The sequence below is a fragment of the Haematobia irritans genome, chromosome 3 (assembly GCF_050003625.1).
Source record: "Haematobia irritans isolate KBUSLIRL chromosome 3, ASM5000362v1, whole genome shotgun sequence".
NCBI lineage: Eukaryota > Metazoa > Arthropoda > Insecta > Diptera > Muscidae > Haematobia > Haematobia irritans.
Genome location: NC_134399.1, coordinates 122,294,850 through 122,314,747, shown reverse-complemented (window position 1 = coordinate 122,314,747; position 19,898 = coordinate 122,294,850). Strand labels below are relative to the sequence as shown.

Sequence of the window (19,898 nt, the reverse complement as noted above, 5' to 3'; positions counted from 1 at the left end):
ATCGTCATTTGTTATAATCCGCCCGTCAAAATGGCCCCAGGAGGGTGAAATGGGTTAAGGAGCGAGCAGAACCAACTAAACCGAAGAGCTAGTAATTACTTCGCTTTTAGATTGTTTACCCACTGAGTGTTTTGGCACTTAGTGTGCTTCCGCACTAAATGCTACGGTATTAAGCTTGCTTAAGCACTATTTGCTTCGGAATATAGGTTACATCCGCACCAACAGCTTCGCCCCTAGTTTGCTTCCTGTACTCTGAAACAGGTTGGCTGATAAGTCCCCGGTCTAACAAAGAAAAACACATTTTTTTTAAATTCGTTTTTATTATTCAACATAGTTCCCTTCAGGAGCGATACAACGATTATAAAGACCTTCCAATTTTTTGATACCATTTTGGTAGTACTCCTTCGGTTTTGCCTCAAAATAGGTCTCAGTTTCGGCGATCACCTCATTGCAGCCATTTTTTTCCCCTGCGAGCATCCTTTTGAGGTCTGAGAACAAGATAAAGTCGCTGGGGCCAGATCTGGAGAATACGGTTGGTGGGGAAGTAATTCGAAGCCCAATTCATGAATTTTTGCCATCGTTCTGAATGACTTGTTGCACGGTGCGTTGTCTTGGTGGAACTTTTTTCTTCTTCACATGGGGCCGTTTTGCCGCGATTTCGACCTTCAAACGCTCCAATAACGCCATATAATAGTCACTGTTGATGGTTATTCCCTTCTCAAGATAATCGATAAAAATTATTCCATGCGCATCCTAAAAAACAGAGGCCATTACTTTGCCAGCGGACTTTTGAGTCTTTCCACGCTTCGGAGACGGTTCACCGGTCGCTATCCACTCAGCCGACGGTCGATTGGACTCTGGAGTGTAGTGATGGAGCCATGTTTCATCCATTGTCACATATCGATGGAAAAACTCGGCTGCAAACACCGCTCAGAATCATCAATACGTTGTTGTTTTTGGTCAAATGTGAGCTCGCGCGACACCCATTTTGCACAGAGCTTCCGCATATCCAAATATTGATGAATGATATGACCAAAACGTTCCTTTGATATCTTTAAGGCCTCTGCTATCTCGATCAACTTCATTTTACGGTCATTCAAAATCATTTTGTGGATTTTTTTGATGTTTTCGTCGGTAACAACCTCTTTCGGGCGTCCACTGCGTTCACCGTCCTCCGTGCTCATTTCACCACGCTTGAATTTTGCATACCAATCAATTATTGTTGATTTCCCTGGGGCAGAGTCCGGAAACTGATTATCAAGCCAAGTTTTTGCTTCCACCGTATTTTTTCCCTTCAGAAAACAGTATTTTATCAAAACACGAAATTCCTTTTTTTCATTTTTTTTTCACAATAACAAAAAGTTACTTCACAAAAGACGCTCTATGTCACAAACTAATTGACTTACAGACGTCAAATTTTGACACGAATCATTTGAAGGTTGGTACTATATAAAAATAATATGCATTTAATACTAGCGACGCCATCTATGTGTCAGACCGTGGACTTATCAGCCAACCTGTTACTAGCCCGGAAACAAGCCACATCTTGAAGTACATAGAGTGGAACCGAATTAATTTGCGAAGCATTCATCTTGCCGAAGCAACTAATGTGGAATCATAATAAATACTGAAGCACGTAATGCGAAAGCAAGCAACGCCCTATAGTAGCACTTGTCATCGTCCGATCCGTGGGAGCCACCGTGGTGCAACGGTTAGCATGCCCGCCTTGCATACACAAGGTCGTGAGTTCGATTCCTGCTTCGACCGAACACCAAAAAGTTTTTCAGCGGTGGATTATCCCACCTCAGTAATGCTGGTGACATTGCTGAATGTTTCAAAGCTTCACTAAGTGGTTTCACTGCAATGTGGAACTTCGTTCGGACTCAGAGGTCCTTTATCATTGAGCTTAACATGGAATCGGGCAGCACTCAGTGATAAGAGAGAAGTTCACCATTGTGGTGTCACAATGGACTGAGTAGTCAAAGTGAGCCTGATACATCGGGTTGCCACCTAACCTAGGTTAGGCTAGGTGGCAGCCCGATGTATCAGGCTCACTTAGACTATTCAGTCCATTGTGATACCACATTGGTGAACTTCTCTCTTATCACTGAGTGCTGCCCGATTCCAAGTTAAGCTCAATGATAAGGGACCTCCTTTTTATAGCCGAGTCCAAACGGCGTTCCACATTGCAGTGAAACCACTTAGAGAAGCTTTGAAACCCTCAGAAATGTCACCAGCATTACTGAGGTGGGATAATCCACCGCTGAAAAACTGTTTGGTGTTCGGTCGAAGCAGGAATCGAACCCACGACCTTGTGTATGCAAAGCGGGCATGCTAACCATTGCACCACGGTGGCTCCCAACCTAACCTATCGTCCGATCCGTCTGTATCGCCTTCGGAAACAACCAAGTGAAGGATCGAATCATGCCGGACCAACTAAACCGTTAATCCTGTAATTGGTTCGACTTAGCTTGCTCCCGCACTATTTGCTTCGGCAGTTAGCTTGCTTTCAAAATAATCGTTTCGGTTTTAGCTTAATTTCACATTAAGTGTTGCTCCTTTGAAAGCTTAAGCACTAAATGCTTCGGCAATTATCTTGCTACTTCTCATTATCCGAAAGCGAATCAGGTGAACGATCGGACCGAGCCGAACCAACTAAACCGACGAGCCTGTATTTAACTACTTCCATGTGCTTCAGCATTTAGCTTCCTTGCGCACCAAGTATTTCGGCATTCAGCTATCTTCTTCAGTAATTACTTCGAATTTTAGCTTTTTTCCGGACTATTTGCTTAAGCATTTAGCTCCCGTCCGCAAGAGCTCGTAAAGCACCTAACATGATTGCGCACTAATTGATTGTGCTCCTTGTTTGGTTCTTCACTGTTGTACTCTCTTCTTGCCAGCCCTTGTACCGACCTGTAACAGCATTTGTCACCACCCTTCCTGCCTGAACCGCTGTCCAAAATAACGAATGCACACTTGCCGAACCAACGACTCTGAATGCAACATTTGGACCAATAAATAACGAGTTTTAAAATTATCAACAGAGTCTTAATATTATTTGGCCACATAAGTATTTTAAGAAGAGAAGGAATTGATAAAATTCCGCTTTGAGGCTGCTGTTCATGAAAATGTGCTTATCCCAGAGTGGTTTTTGCTTCCATTAAACTATATTGAATATTGACAATCTACTCAGTATTTAATATCGAGTCCTATTCAGTGTTTAGGAATGCTGCCACAATTGTGTTTTAGTCGACAAGTGACAAGCATATAATAAAGTCGACATGTGCATGCTATAAAGACTCATTCTCCATCCTATGAATAAGCAAGTTGTCGTTCTTTTGAGAGTAACCGTGAATCAATACTAGTTCCAAGATACATATCTATCAATCTCTCCAGAGTGAACCCTTGATGACAATAAGGCCTGCTAATTTTTAATGGTAATTTTGGAAATTTTTAGCCTCTTTTATTTCGGCCAAGTGTGTTAAACTACATCCTTCTAAACAGTGTTTCAGAACCTACCTTCTTTCCAATTCATTGAGATACATGGTTGAACCCAAACCATTCGGATGTTTGCGACATGAAAATGGAGCATCTGTAGTTTTGTCAAATATGTCAGTGGGTAAACGTCTTCCTGAGGCTACTGCTGCCACCGCTTCTACTCGGCTTTTTTGTGACATATTCTTGAGGAGTTTCTTTGTATCCAATTCCAGTTCTTGAGCTCGCACCTGATGTTTCTTATTCTGGGGATTTTGACGTTTGCGATCTATGGGTTTCTTATCCATTTCATGTTTGTAACTCTTGTAGGTATTCTTCTTGTTGTATTTTTGACGATTTTCGCCTTCCTTAATTTTCTCCTTGAGATTGGATAGGCTGAAGCATGGTAAGCGCTAAAAAAAAAAAGGAAAAACAGATTTTTTGGGATCATTCCTAAAATACACCTTGCAAAACAGTTTGATAAAACAATTTGTTATATTGCGAAATACATACATCGTAGTTTTTATACCCTCCACCCTAGGATGGGGGTACATTAACTTTGTCATTCCGTTTGTAAAACATCGAAATATTGCTCTAAGACCCCATAAAGTATATATATTCTGAAATTCTGAGTCGATCTGAGCATGTCCGTCCGTCCGTCTGTTGAAATCACGCTAACTTCCGAACGAAACGAAAGCTATCGACTTGAAACTTGGCACAAGTAGTTGTTATTGATGTAGGTCGGATGGTATTGCAAATGGGCCATATCGGTCCACTTTTACGTATAGCCCCCATATAAACGGACCCCCAAATTTGGCTTGCGAGGCCTATAAGAGAAGCAAATTTCATCCGATCCGGCTGAAATTTGGTACATGGTGTTAGTATATGTTCTCTAATGACCATGCAAAAATTGGTCCACATCGGCCCATAATTATATATAGCCCCCATATAAAGCGATCCCCAGATTTGACTTCCAGAGCCTCTTAGAGGAGAAAAAGTCATCCGATCTGATTGAAATTTGGTACATGGTGTTAGTATATGGTCTCTAACAACCGTGCAAAAATTGGTCCATATCGGTCCACTTTTACGTATAGCCCCCATATAAACGAACCCCCAAATTTGGCTTGCGATTGCTCTAAGAGAAGCAAATTTCATCCGATCCGGCTGAAATTTGGTACATGATGTTAGTATATGGTCTCTAACAACCATGCAAAAATTGGTCCATATCGGTCCATAATTATATATAGCCCCCATATAAACCGATCCCCCGATTTTGCTTGCGGAGCCTCTAAGTGAAGCAAATTTCATCCGATCTGGCTGAAATTTGGTACATGGTGTTGGTATCTGTTCTCTAATGACCATGCAAAAATTGGTCCACATCGGCCCATAATTATATATAGCCCCCATATAAACCGATCCCCAGATTTGACTTCCGGAGCCTCTAAGAGGAGAAAAAGTCATCCGATCTGATTGAAATTTGGTCCGTGGTGTTAGTATATTGTCTATAACAACCATGCAAAAATTGGTCCATATCGGTCCACTTTTACGTATAGCCCCCATATAAACGGAACCCAAATTTGGCTTGCGATTGCTCTAAGAGAAGCAAATTTCATCCGATACGGCTGAAATTTGGTACATGGTGTTGGTATATGGTCTCTAACAACCTTGCAAAAATTGGTCCACATCGGTCCATAATTATATATATCCCCCATATAAATCGATCCCCAGATTTGTCCTCCGGAGCCTCTTGGAGGAGCAAAATTCATCCGATCCGGTTGAAATTTGGAACGTGGTGTTAGAATGTGGTATCCAACAAACACGCAAGAATTGGTCCATATCGGTCCATAATTATATATAGCCCCCATATAAACCGTTCCCCAGGATTGATCTGCGGACCCTCTTAGAGGAGCAAAATTCATCCGATCCGGTTGAAATTTGCAACGTGGTGTTAGTATAAGGCCGCTAATAACTATGCCAAAATTAGTCCATATCGGTCTATAGTTATATATAGGCGATCCCCAATCACACAAAAATTGGTCCTAATCGGTTCATAATCATGGTTGCCACTCGAGCCAAAAATAATCTACCAAAATTTTATTTTTATAGAAAACATTGTCAAAATGTTATTTCTATAGAAAATTTTGTCAAATTTTATTTCTATAGAAAATTTTGTCAAAATTTTATTTCTATAGAACATTTTGTCAAAATTTTATTTTTATAGAAAATTTTCTCAAGATTTTATTTCTATGGAAAATTTTGTCAGAATTTTATTTCTATAGAAACTTTTATCCAAAATTTATTTCTATAGAAAATTTTTCCCAAATTTTACTTCTATAGAAAATGTTGTCAAAATTTTATGTCTATAGAAACTTTAAACTTAATTATATACGTATTTAATCGGCCTTTTTTAGTTTAACTTATACCACGTATGGACTATGTGGTATATATTACGGTATTAGGAAGTTTTAAGATACCTTGCCATCGGCAAGTGTTACCGCAACCCAAGTAATTCGATTGTGGATGACAGTCTTTCGTAGAAGTTTCTACGCAATCCATGGTGGATGGTACATAAGATTCGGCCTGGCCGAACTTAACGCCGTATATACTTGTTTTTCTTTGGTTTAATGCCGGGTGGCTAATATATAATGCAATAGAGTAGAGCGCTATATTTTTTTCATGTTTTCTTAATTTTATTGTAAAACAAGTAAGGAAAGTTTAAAGTCGGGCGGGGCCGACTATATTATACCCTGCACCACTTTGTAGATCTAAATTTTCGATACCATATCACATCCGTCAAATGTGTTGGGCGCTATATATAAAGGTTTGTCCAAATATATACATTTAAATATTACTCGATTTGGACAGAATTTGATAGACTTTTACAAAATCTATAGACTCAAATTTTAGGTTGGCTAATGCACTAGGGTGGAACACAATGTTAGTAAAACAAATATAGGAAATATTTAAATCTGAAGCAATTTTAAGGAAACTTCGCAAAAGTTTATTTATGATTTATCGCTCGATAAACATGTATTAGAAGTTTAGGAAAATTAGAGTCATTTTTACAACTTATCGACTAAGCAGTGGCGATTTTACAAGGAAAATGTTGGTATTTTTACCATTTTTGTCGAAATTAGAAAAACATATATATGGGAGCTATATCTAAATTTGAACCGATGTCAACCAAATTTGGCACGCATAGCTACAATGCTAATTCTACTCTCTGTGCAAAATTTCAACTAAATCGGAGCCAAAAATTGGCGTCTGTGGTCATATGAGTGCAAATCGGGCGAAAGCTATATATGGGAGCTATATCTAAATCTGAGCCGATTTCAACCAAATTTGGCACGCATAGCTACAATGCTAATTCTACTCCCTGTGCAAAATTTCGACTAAATCGAAGTAAAAGATTGGCCACTGTGGTCATATGAGTGTAAATCGGGCGAAAGATATATATTGGAGCTATATCTAAATCTGAGCCGATTTCAACCAAATTTGGCACGCATAGCTACAATGCTAATTCGACTCCCCGTGCAAAATGTCAACTAAATCGGAGTTAAAAATTGGCCTCTGTGGTCATATGAGTGTAAATCGGGCGAAAGCTATATATGGGAGATATATCCAAATCTAAACCGATTTCAACCAAATTTGGCACGCATAGTTACAATGCTAATTCTACTCCATATGCAAACTTTCAACTAAATCGGAGTTAAAAATTGGCCTCTGTGGTCATATGAGTGTAAATCGGGCGAAAGCTATATATGGGAGCTATATCTAAATCTGAACCGATTTGGCTGATAATTTGCAATTTTTCGAGACTCATAAAATATTCGAATGAACGGAATTTGAGGAAGATCGGTTTATATACACACCAATTGTGACCAGATCGGTGAAAAATATATATGGCAGCTATATCTAAATCTGAACCGATTTTTTCCAAAATCAATAGGGATCGTCTTTGAGTCGAAACAGGACCCTATACCAAATTTTATGACAAGCGGACTAAAACTGCGAGCTGTACTTTGCACACAAAAATACATCAACTGACAGACAGACAGACAGACAGACAGCGGCTGCTCAGTGCTTCAGTACTGTCTGTACGAAAATTTGCCGATAATATTCGGCATGTATTTTGACCCCATCATCGGTCATCGCTAAAAAAAGACTCGTGTTAATTGGTCAAAAGAAATGTTGCAAAAATGCGATTGTGGTGCTGCGTGTATGACATCGGTGATTAATTACCGATGCGTACACGCAGAGAAGAAACATGATTGCCACAATCATATTCGAAGAGCAAAATAATATGATAGCAGCTATTTTTGCGGCGACCATGTAACATTTTAACCTGCAACCATGTTGGCTCAGTGAACATGGTTCTAAGAAAAATACAATTGTCCTCATCTAAAATGTTATTATATTGATAAAAAGAATTTTGTTTCCATTAAAAGACAATGGTCACGATCTAAAATGTTATGTTATTCGTCAAAAATGTTTTTCTTCTAGTTAAAAGAACATGGTCACAACCTAAAATGTTTTGATTTTTATGAAAAAACTTTTTTCGTCGTCGAAAAAAGGACGCCACTTGAGAAAAGAAAACACAAAATCAACTTTATTTATTTGTTTTTATTTATTTATAAACTAATTCATTGTTTATTTGTATTTATAATGTCGTGCAAGCAAACTTCACATATTTTTACACACTCTAGTTTGGTTCAATTTCAACAATAAGTAATCATTCCATATTTACTTCGTGCCCATCAAATGTACAAACGCAGACATCATGTAACTGCAAATAAAAATAAATTATACCATATATCAAAATGCAGAACAAAAACCAGGTATATTTTTTTTTAATTACACTTTCCTTTTTTGTATTCACATAAACCACGTGCCATTTCTGAATAAATAAATTAACACAAAACACAATAATTCCGTATTCTCCGTCCATTCCAAGAAACAATCAACACACGACTGACGCGCAAAATGAAAATCGTGTGTACCTGCTCAATGTTTTTATAAAATTCTTGTCGCTGCAAAAAAATTAAAAAATTAAATGGTCACGAAAACAATGTACATGGTCTTTATGGCCATGTAATGGTTGTAGACATGTCTATACGTAAACTATAAAAATATTTTTTTCTCTGCAAAAAAGTCAAAAAATTGAATGGTCAGATACATGATTTTCATGACCATATAATGGTCTCAAATTCTATCATTTAAATAATAGAACATGTTTGCGGCATTTGAGAACCATTTAAATGCTTATTACCAACATATATTTTTCTCCGCTCGAAAATTATTTTTACAAAGACAAAATACATGGTTTTCGCGACAATTACATACTCTAAATAAGCATTAAATGGATGCGGCAACCATGTCCAAACATGTTTTTTCTGTGCGTGTATCAGCCCGAAAGTACACAGCGCCGTCGACTCTTCAATTCTTAAACGTACACGAAACAATTGTTTGCCAGCCGCGCTACAAGAAATCAGGAAAACTAGCCTTACTCTTCACCATGACAATGCGAACTCTCACACATTGACTCAAAGAACTGCATTTTTGAGCACTCAAAATATCGATTTGATGGGTCATCCGCCGTATAGTCCTAACTTGGCACCGAAAAACATCGTTTTATTGCCGTATGTAAAAAATAAAATGAGAGGTCCAAAGTTTTTCGACACCTGAAGAAGCGGTTGATGCTTCCATGTTTTGGAGATAACAGGTTGGCTGATAAGTTCCCGGTCTAACAAAGAAAAACACATTTTTTTTGTCAAAATTCGTTTTTATTATTCAACATAGAGCGATACAACGATTATAACGACCTTCCAATTTTTTGATACCATTTTGGTAGTACTCCTTCGGGTTTTCCACAAAATAATCCTCAGTTTCGGCGATTACCTCTTCATTGCAGCCAAATTTTTTCCCTGCGAACATCCATTTGAGGTCTGAGAACAAGAAAAAGTCGCTGGGGCCAGATCTGGAGAATACGGTGGGTGGGGAAGCAAAGCCCAATTCATGAATTTTTGCAATCGTTCTCAATGGCTTGTTGCACGGTACGTTGTCTTGGTGGAACAACACTTTTTTCTTCTTCATATGGGGCCGTTTTGCCGCGATTTCGACCTTCAAACGCTCCAATAACGCCATATAATAGTCACTGTTGATGGTTTTCCCCTTCTCAAGATAATTGATAAAAATTATTCCATGCGTATCCCAAAAAACAGAGGCCATTACTATACCAGCGGACTTTTGAGTCTTTCCACGCTTCGGAGACGGTTCACCGGTCGCTGTCCACTCAGCCGACTGTCGATTGGACTCAGGAGTGTAGTGATGGAGTCATGTTTCATCCATTGTCACATATTGACGGAAAAACTCGGGTGTATTACGAGTTAACAGCTGCAAACACCGCTCAGAATAATCAACACGTTGTTGTTTTTGGTCAAATGTGAGCTCGCGCGGCACCCATTTTGCACAGAGCTTCCGCATATCCAAATATTGATGAATGATATGACCAACATGTTGCTTTGATATCTTTAAGGCCTCTGCTATCTCGATCAACTTCATTTTATGGTCATTCAAAATCATTTTGTGGATTTTTTTGATGTTTTCGTCGGTAACCACCTCTTTCGGGCGTCCCTTCAGAAAACAGTATTTTATCAGAACACGAAATTGCTCTTTTTCCATTTTTTTCACAATAACAAAAGTTGCTTCACAAAAGACGTTCTATCTCACAAACTAATTGACTTACAGATGTCAAATTTTGACACGAATCATTTGAAGGTTGGTACTATATAAAAGTAATATGCATTTAATACTAGCGACGCCATCTATGTGTCAGACCGGGGACTTATCAGCCAACCTGTTATTGGAATATAAACCTTTATATAGTTCCTAACAAATTTGAAAGTGTTAAGGTGGTATCAAAAATATTGATATACATAGTTGTGAAGGGTATAATATAGTCGGCCCCGCCTGACTTTAGACTTGGCTTACTTGTTTTTACTAACATTGTGGTCCACCCCAAGGCATTAGCCGTAGAAGTCTCACAAACTTTTTCCAGATCGACTCAGATTTAAATGTATGTATTTGGGACAAAAGCCTTTATATATAGCACCTAACCAAATTTGAAGGATTTGATATGGTATCGAAAATGTGGATCTACAAAGTGGTGCAGGGTATAATAAAGGGTGATACGGTCAAAATTTGGTCAATATAAACTTGACGTATTTCTTTCAATTTTGCATTTAAAAAACCTGAACACCCCTCATTTTGAAGGTGTGTGTGTGTGTAGAATGTTGCTCCTATTTTGATTTTGGAATTCACTCTTCAGTTGTCAAAATACCGTCCAAGCAAAAAGAGCAGCGTATCAAAATTTTGCTCGCGCATCGCGAAAATTCGAGCTACTCGCACGCAAAGCTGGCAAAATCGCTAAAGGTTGCCAAATCAACCGTTACAAATGTAATTAAAGTGTTTGGGGAACGTTTGTCGACAGCCAGGAAGTCTGGATCGGGGGAAATCGAAAATCGGAAGCCGCTGAGACGACAAAGAGAGTTGCCGGTAGTTTCAAGCGAAACCCTAACCTCTCTCTCCGAGATACCGCAAATAAGCTGGGTGTATCGTCTACAACCGTGCAACAAGAGGTAGTGACTCCAAGAAGGTAGTGACTCCAAATCGCGATGATAAACAAAATACGACGGCCAAAGCGCGATCCCGGAGGCTGTACACGACGATGCTGACGAAGTTTGACTGCGTGGTAATGGACGACGAAACCTACGTCAAAGCCGACTACAAGCAGCTTCCGGGACAGGAGTTTTATACGGCAAAAGGAAGGGGAAAGGTAGCAGATATTTTCAAGCACATAAAACTGTCAAAGTTCGCAAAGAAATATCTGGTTTGGCAAGCCATCTGTACCTGTGGCTTGAAAAGCAGCATTTTCATAGCTTCCGGGACTGTCAACCAAGAAATTTACGTGAAAGAGTGTTTGAATAAACGTCTGCTGCCTTTCCTGAAAAAACACGGTTGTTCCGTACTGTTTTGGCCGGATTTGGCATCTTGCCATTACGGTAAAAAGGCCATGGAGTGGTACGCCGCCAAGAACGTTCAGGTGGTTCCCAAGAACGAGAACCCTCCCAACACGCCAGAGCTCCGCCCAATTGGGAAATACTGGGCTGTTGTCAAGCGGAACCTAAAGAAGACCAAAAAACTGCTAAGGACGAGCAGCAGTTCAAGGCAAACTGGCTTTCTGCGGCGAAGAAGGTGGACAAGGTGGCTGTACAAAATCTGATGGCAGGTGTCAAGCGTGAGGCCCGGCAATTCGGATTTGGAAAAGCGAAAGCCTAACTGAATATTTTTCCTGAATTTTATACTAATTGAACTTGAAAAATAAATTTAATTTGATTTTTTAAATAAACGATTTCACCGATTTACATGCGTTTTCCCTTGACCAAATTTTGACCGTATCACCCTTTATCATGCTTGCCTTCCATCACAAATAACTCTATTTCGGAAAGCAATAGATCTGAATGCTTTTGTAAGCTCGTATACAATAAAATGAACTGTCACTGGAATAAATCTGTTAGCCATTAAACGAGATGTTTAGAAATGATAGCAATCTTAAATTTGGTTGCAAAACATAATATTGATCTGCATGAAAATGTGCCTACCCTACATGATTAGTATGCAATTTAGAAGTTTTCCTCAGATTTTAATGGTTTTCAAATCATGACCAAGTCTAAATAAGCTTTTCTTTCCAGTTGAACTTAATGCCTTTCTTACTTCTATCCTCTCTAAAAGATTCTTTCATCTCGAACACTCATTCGAAATCACTTTAGTAGTTTTTTGGATAGTTTGGAGAACGAGTCGCAAACTAAGTAAATGTAGAATAAGTTAATATTCGTATGCTGTTGTCACTATCACTTTATGTCATCTCAAAGTGCTGCTTAGTTTCCTTTTACAGTTTTTTTGTTGTTTTTTTTTCTTGAGAAGCAAGCGACCAACAATCTCATTACAAGAGAGAACTTTAACAAACTGTTGTCGTTTATTCTTGTTGACCGTTTCCTTTGACCAGTGAACAGTGACCAGTTACTTTTTCTTTCCGTTTAACTTACTGAGCAACAAAATTGAAAATTCACTCAGAAGTTCTTTCATCCTTAGCATTTTGTTAGTGTGGCAAGACTTGAAATGAGATTAGCCTAATTTTGCACTATGTCATAAGGCATTTGGTTGAATCTCGATGGGATGGAGGATTTGGTAAAAATACTGGCTTTTTGGTGTCTACCAACCATATGGCTGATTAGCAGTTATTTAAATGTTTTTATTCTTCCAACATAAAAAATAAACTTTTGAAAAAATATTTTATACACAAATTGCCGCTGGTGAGATATGAACCTGTATTTTCTACTTTTTCATTCATACTAATAATGAACATCTCGAGAAGTAGTTAGAATGTTATGCCTTGGTGCCATAGGTTAGGTGGCAGCCTGATGTATCAGGCTCACTTAGACTATTCAGTCCATTGTGATACCACATTGGTGAACTTCTCTCTTATCACTGAGTGCTGCCCAATTCCATGTTAAGTCAATGACAAGGGACCTCCTTTTTATAGCCGAGTACGAACGGCGTCCCACATTGCAGTGAAACCACTTAGAGAAAATGTCACCAGCATTACTGAGGTGGGAGAAACTTTTGGTCGAAGTAGGAATCGAACCCACGACCTTGTGTATGCAAGGCGGGCATGCGGTGTCATATTATGATCATAAAGGGTGATACGGTCAAAATTTGGTCAAGGGAAATGCGTGTAAATCGTTTATTTAAAAAATCAAATTAAATTTCTTTTTCAAGTTCAATTAGTATAAAATTCAGGAAAAATATTCAGTTAGGCTTTCGCTTTTCCAAATCCGAATTGCCGCGCCTCACGCTTGACACCTGCCATCAGATTTTGTACAGCCACCTTGTCCACCTTCTTCGCCGCAGAAAGCCAGTTTGCCTTGAACTGCTGCTCATCCTTAACAGTTTTTTGGTCTTCTTAGGTTCCGCTTGACAATAGCCCAGTATTTCTCAATTGGGCGGAGCTCTGGCGTGTTGGGAGGGTTCTTGTCCTTGGGAACCACCTGCACGTTGTTTGCGGCGTACCATTCCATGGCCTTTTTACCGTAATGGCAAGATGCCAAATCCGGCCAAAACAGTACGGAACAACCGTGTTTCTTCAGGAAAGGCAGCAGACGTTTATTCAAACACTCTTTCACGTAAATTTCTTGGTTGACAGTCCCGGAAGCTATGGAAATGCTGCTTTTCAAGCCACAGGTACAGATGGCTTGCCAAACCAGATATTTCTTTGCGAACTTTGACAGTTTTATGTGCTTGAAAATATCAGCTACCTTTCCCCTTCCTTTTGCCTCCTGTAAAACTCCTGTCCCGGAAGCTGCTTGTAGTCGGCTTTGACGTAGGTTTCGTCGTCCATTACCACGCAGTCAAACTTCGTCAGCATCGTCGTGTACAGCCTCCAGGATCGTGCTTTGGCCGTCGTATTTTGTTTATCATCGCGATTTGGAGTCACTAGCTTCTTGTAAGTCGATAGTCCGGCTCGTTTTTTGGCTCGATGCACGGTTGTAGACGATACACCCAGCTTATTTGCGGCATCTCGGAGAGAGAGGTTAGGGTTTCGCTTGAAACTACCGGCAACTCTCTTTGTCGTCTCAGCGGCTTCCGGTTTTCGATTTTCCCCCGATCCAGGCTTCCTGGCTGTCGACAAACGTTCCCCAAACACTATAATTACATTTGAAACGGTTGATTTGGCAACTTTTAGCGATTTTGCCAGCTATGCGTGCGAGTAGCTCAGATTTTCGCGATGCGCGAGCAAAATTTTGATACGCTGCTCTTCTTGCTTGGACGGCATTTTTACAACTGAAGAGTGAATTCCAAAATCAAAATAGGTGCAACATTCTACACATACACACCTTCAAAATGATGGGGTGTTCAGGTTTTTTAAATGCAAAATTGAAAGAAATATGTCAAGTTTATATTGACCAAATTTTGACCGTATCACCCTTTATCGCAAACATTTGATTTGACTTTTCCAGCAAAAAAAAATGAAAGTTGTTCCACAAACATTTCTTTTAAAGCGCAGCCCAGGATCTCCTATCGTTTTTTTTTTTTCAAGTCTTAGAAAGTACGCAATTAGGCCGTCTCAAGTGAAAATTTAACTTTTGCACAATTAAATTTCGCAAAAAAGAATAGAAAATCGATAAAAAATTAAAAAAGTGATAAACAAAATAAAAGCATCGTCCCCGCTGGCATTTGAACCAGTGCCGTTTGACTTTTTCACTTCCATGGAAGTTCTTTTGAGAAGGTTTTGCAAATTAGGATAATTTTTAATTTTTTGTTGATTCTTAATGGAAAAATATGTTTATATAAAAGTAAATTCGAAAAAAAATCAAAATAAAAACAATGTATAAAATAAAAAAATATGTTTTTGGAAAATTATTTTGTATAACATAAAAAACTATTTTGTTTTGGAAAAATATTTCATTAAAAAATTGCAGCGTGGCAAGTACAGAACTGTGGAATAGTAAGGCGGTCGAAAAGGGCAAGAAGATCATATTGGTAGTAGTAGGGGTACGATCATTAGGACTGTTGGAGTCATTACGAGACATTTGGACTTAAGGCACACTTGCTCTGTTTAGGTGTACCCAGCAAAAACAAAAGCATCAGCAAAAAATTAGAGAAAACATTCTGTTTTGGATCCGAAAGTGAAGCAAAATTGACGCCGAAGCGATGAATTTAACATGTGATTGTCATAGGACGCATTTCCACCTTTTTCAACAGCCGTTGCACCGAATTTGCATCACCTCTTAAGGTGTGATCCGAGTGCAGTGTTTTGGATGTGTATTTAAAAATTTTGCGATATTTTGATAACCTAGCAAGAAAAAATTGGATGTTTTTCTAAAGGTCCAACTTAAAAAGCACTTCCAAAAAATTTCTACCACAGATGTCCTTTATTTTAACTACACAGCAAGTTCTTTTAGATAAACTCGCTGTTTTCATATTTTTAATGGGTAATTTTATCTTTTTTTTTGTTTCGCATAGGTTAAAAACAGGATAAGAATTATTAAAATGGTACAAATAATTTAAATTTTTAAAATACTTGGGGTCAAATGTTTTCGACAAGCATTAGAATCACAGTTGCCACACGTGTCAAACATTATTTACCAAAATTTGAAGAAAATTTTACCATAAATCTACCACATTTAAAAAAAAATTATTTTAACGTTTTTTTTATCAAAAATTTGTCCAAACATTTTATTTCTCTCGAAAATTTTGTCAAAATTTTATTTCTCTCGAAAATTTTGTCAAAATTTTATTTCTCTCGAAAATTTTGTCAAAATTTTATTTCTCTCGAAAATTTTGTCAAAATTTTATTTTTCTAGATAATTTTTTAAATTTTTTGTCTATACAAAATTTTGTCAAATTTTTATTTCTATAAAAAATTTGTCAAATTTTTATTTCTATAGAAAATTTTTGTCAAAATTTTATTTTTCTTGAAAATTTTGTCAAAAGTTTATATCTATAGAACTTTTTGTCAAAAGTTTATTTCTATAGAAAATTTTGTAAATTTTTTCTTCTAAACTTTTGTCAAATTTTTATTTCTATAGAAAATTTTGCCAAAATTTTCTTTCTTTAAAAAAATTTTGACCCAATTTTATTTCAATTTTGTCACAATTTTATTTCTCTATCAAATTTTGTCAAAATTTTATTTTTGTCAAAATTTAATTTCTCTAGAAAATATTATCAAAATTTAATTTCTCTAGAAAATATTATCAAAATTTTATTTCTCTAGAAAATTTTTAAAATTTTTGTCTATACAAAATTTTGTCAAATTTTCATTTCTATAGAAAATTTTGTCAAATTTTTAATTCTATAGAAAATTTTGTCAAATTTTTAATTCTATAGAAAATTTTGTCAAAATTGTATTTCTCTAGAAAATTTTGTCAAAAGTTTATTTTTATCGAACATTTTTTCAAAATTTTATTCCTTTAAAAAATCTTGGCAAAATTTTCTTTCTTTAAAAAATTTTGTCAAAATTTTATTTCTCTAGAAAATATTATCAAAATTTTATTTTTCTATAAAATTTTATCAAAATTTTATTTCCCTAGAAAATTTTTTAAATTTTTTTTCTATACAAAATTTTGTCAAATTTTTATTTCCATACAAAATTTTGTCAAATTTTTATTTCTATAGAAAATTTTTGCCAAAATTTTATTTCTATAGAAAATTTTGTCAAAAGTTTATTTCTATAGAACATTTTGTCAAAAGTTTATTTCTCTACAAAATATTGTAATTTTTTCCTAAACTTTTGTCAAATTTTTATTTCTACAGAAAATTTTGTAAAAATTTTCTTTCTTTAAAAAATTTTTTTAACATTTTATTTCTCTAACAAATTTTGTCGCAATTTTATTTCTCTAACAAATTTTGTAAAATTTTTTTCTCCATAAGGAGTTAGCATAAAGGGCCCAAAATTGAGTTATCTCTCCCAGCCAGATCTATACTAAAGGCTGTGGAAAGGTTCATTCGCCCGAACCGAAACATGTACAGTCCAGGCGTGTATAGATTTGTATCTGGCGTTTTCTTTTCAATGGCTCTATGAACCATGTTCCTTAATCTATATCTGTCCATAAAGCTCGAAAAATAATTGTATAATTAGATATAATGCATTTGGACGTCAATTGCCTGTTTCGGTACCAGGCTAACATGAAATATAACATTTTTTCTATAGAAAATTTTGTCAAAGTTTTACTTCTATAGCAAATTTTGTCAAAATTTTATTTCTCTAGAAAATTTTGTCAAAAGTTTACTTCTATCGAAAATTTTGTCAAAATTTTATTTTTTTTAAATGTTCGCAAAATTTTCTTTCTTAAAAAAATGTTGTCAAAATTTTATTTTTCTAGAAAATATTATCAAAATTTTATTTTTCTAGAAAATATAATCAAAATTTTATTTCTCTAGAAAATTTTATATATTTTTTGTCTATACAAAATTTTGTCAAATTTTTATTTCTATAGAAAATTTCGTCAAATTTTTATTTCGATAGAAAATTTTGTCAAAATTTTATTTCTCTAGAAAATTTTGTCAAAAGTTTATTTCTATCGAAAATTTTTTCAAAATTTTATTCCTTTAAAAAATCTTGGCAAAATTTTTGTTCTTTAAAAAATTTTGTCAAAATTTTATTTCTCTAGAAAATATTATCAAAATTTTATTTTTCTAGAAAATATTATCAAAAATTTATTTCCCTAGAAAATTTTTTAAATTGTTTGCCTATACAAAATTTTGTCAAATTTTTATTTCTATACAAAATTTTGTCAAAATTTTTTTTTCTATAGAAAATTTTTGTCAAAATTTTATTTCTCTAGAAAATTTTGTCAAAAGTTTATTTCTCTAGAAAATTTTGTAAATTTTTTTCTAAACTTTTGTCAAATTTTTATTTCTATAGAAAATTTTGTCAAATTTTTTTTCAACATTTTATTTCTCTAACAAATTTTGTCAAAATTTCATTTCTTTGGAAAATATTATCAAAATGATATTTCTCTAGAAAATTTTGCAAAATTTTTTTTCTATAGAAAATTTTGTCAAAAGTTTATTTCTATTGAAAATTTTGTCAAAATTTTATTTCTTTAAAAAATGTTGACAAAATTTTCTTTCTTTAAAAAATTTTGTCAAAATTTTATTTTGTCCAAATTTTATTTTGTCAAAATTTTATTTCTCTAGAAAATTTTGTATATTTTTTGTCTATACAAAATTTTGTCAAATTTTTATTTCTATACTAAATTTTGCCAAATTTTTATTTCTATAGAAAAATTTTGTTAAAATTTTATTTCTGTAGAAAATTTTGTCAAAAGTTTATTTCTGTAGAACATTTTGCCAAAAGTTTATTTCTCTGGAAAATTTTGTAATTTTTTTCTACACTTTTGTCAAATTTTTACTTCTATAGAACATTTTGTCAAAATTTTCTTTCCTTATAAATTTTTTTCAACACTTAATTTCTCTAACAAATTTTGTCACAATTTTATTTCTCTAGCAAATTTTGTCAAAATTTTATTTGTGTCAAAATTTCATTTCTCTAGAAAATATTATCAACATTTTATTTCTCTAGAAAATTTTGTAAATTTTTTTGTTTCTATACAGAATTTTGTCAAATTTTTAATTCTATAGAAAATTTTGTCAAAATTTTATTTCTCTAGAAAATTTTGTCAAAAGTTTATTTCTATCGAAAATTTATTTCACTAACAAATTTTGTCAAAATTTTATTTGTCTAACATATTTTGTCAAAATTCTTTTTTTCTGGAAAATTTTGTCAAAATTTTATTTTTCTAGAAAATTTTGTCAAAATTTTATTTCTCTAGAGAATGTAGTCAAAATTTAATTTCTCTAGAACATATTGTCAAAATTTTATTTCTATAGAAAATTTTGTCAAAATTTTATTTCAGTTACAAATTTTGTCAAAATTTTATTTCATTCGTTTTGTTTTGTTATTGTTGGTTTTTTTCTTTAATCATTATTGTTGTTCTTTTGGTTTCAGCTTAAAACCATGCATTGACACACAAAGAAAATTTCATTAAAAGTCAACCAACGAAAAATTTTCATTCATATAACGAAACATTTTCATTAATACGGTGAACCTATTCGTTAATAGTACGAAACGTTACGTTGATTTGCAGAAAATTCGTTATATTAACGAAAATATTCGTTGTATTAACGAATTTGTTTCATTGGCTGACTTTTAACGACACATTTCGTTAATATAACGAAACTTTTTCTATTAGTGGACTAAAGTACAAGTGTAGCTTAACCAACAGAGGAAAAGAATGTTTGTCAAATTTATTTGGGCAAAGCCCTATAGACTGCAGTAAAAAATCTACCATTTTTAGTAGAATTCTACCAATTGTGGCAAATGTGCTTAGAATGCATTAAAAATCATAAAAATTTATAAAAACTATTTATTTAGCAAAATATCACAAACTTTTTTAATTCACATCTAAAACAGAAATGATGGAGATCCGTCCTATGACATGGTGGAGATCCGTCCTATGACAAGCCCATGTTAAAGTCATCGCTTCTGCGCCAATTTTGCACGATTTTCGGATCCAAAACGAACAATATCGTAATTTTTTTGCGACGCTTGTTTAATGGGAAGTAAATAATATTAAATTTTTTTATGATTTTTAATCCATTCTAACGCTTGTCTGAAACGCATGACCTCAAATATTTTCAAAAAATTTGCAATGGATGTAGCACTTTTCGACAAAAATTTGAATAATTTGTACCATTTTGTTAATCCTTAATCTGTTTTTAACCTATTTGAAGCAAAAAAGTTAAAATTACCCTTAAAAGATTGCACTTTAAATGAACAATAACGTAAAATTAAATTCAAATTA

The 19,898-nt window shown here is 35.0% G+C and overlaps 1 protein-coding gene across 1 annotated transcript in view; it reads right to left on the bottom strand.

Moving 5' to 3' along the window:
• stg1 (stargazin-like protein) overlaps positions 1-19,898 on the bottom strand; it is a 228,350-nt gene that overhangs the window by 24,853 nt on the left and 183,599 nt on the right. Inside the window, exon 6 of the mRNA XM_075301781.1 lies at positions 3,520-3,887. Coding sequence (XP_075157896.1) covers positions 3,520-3,887 — 368 coding nt within the window. The remainder of the gene's footprint in view (positions 1-3,519; positions 3,888-19,898) is intronic.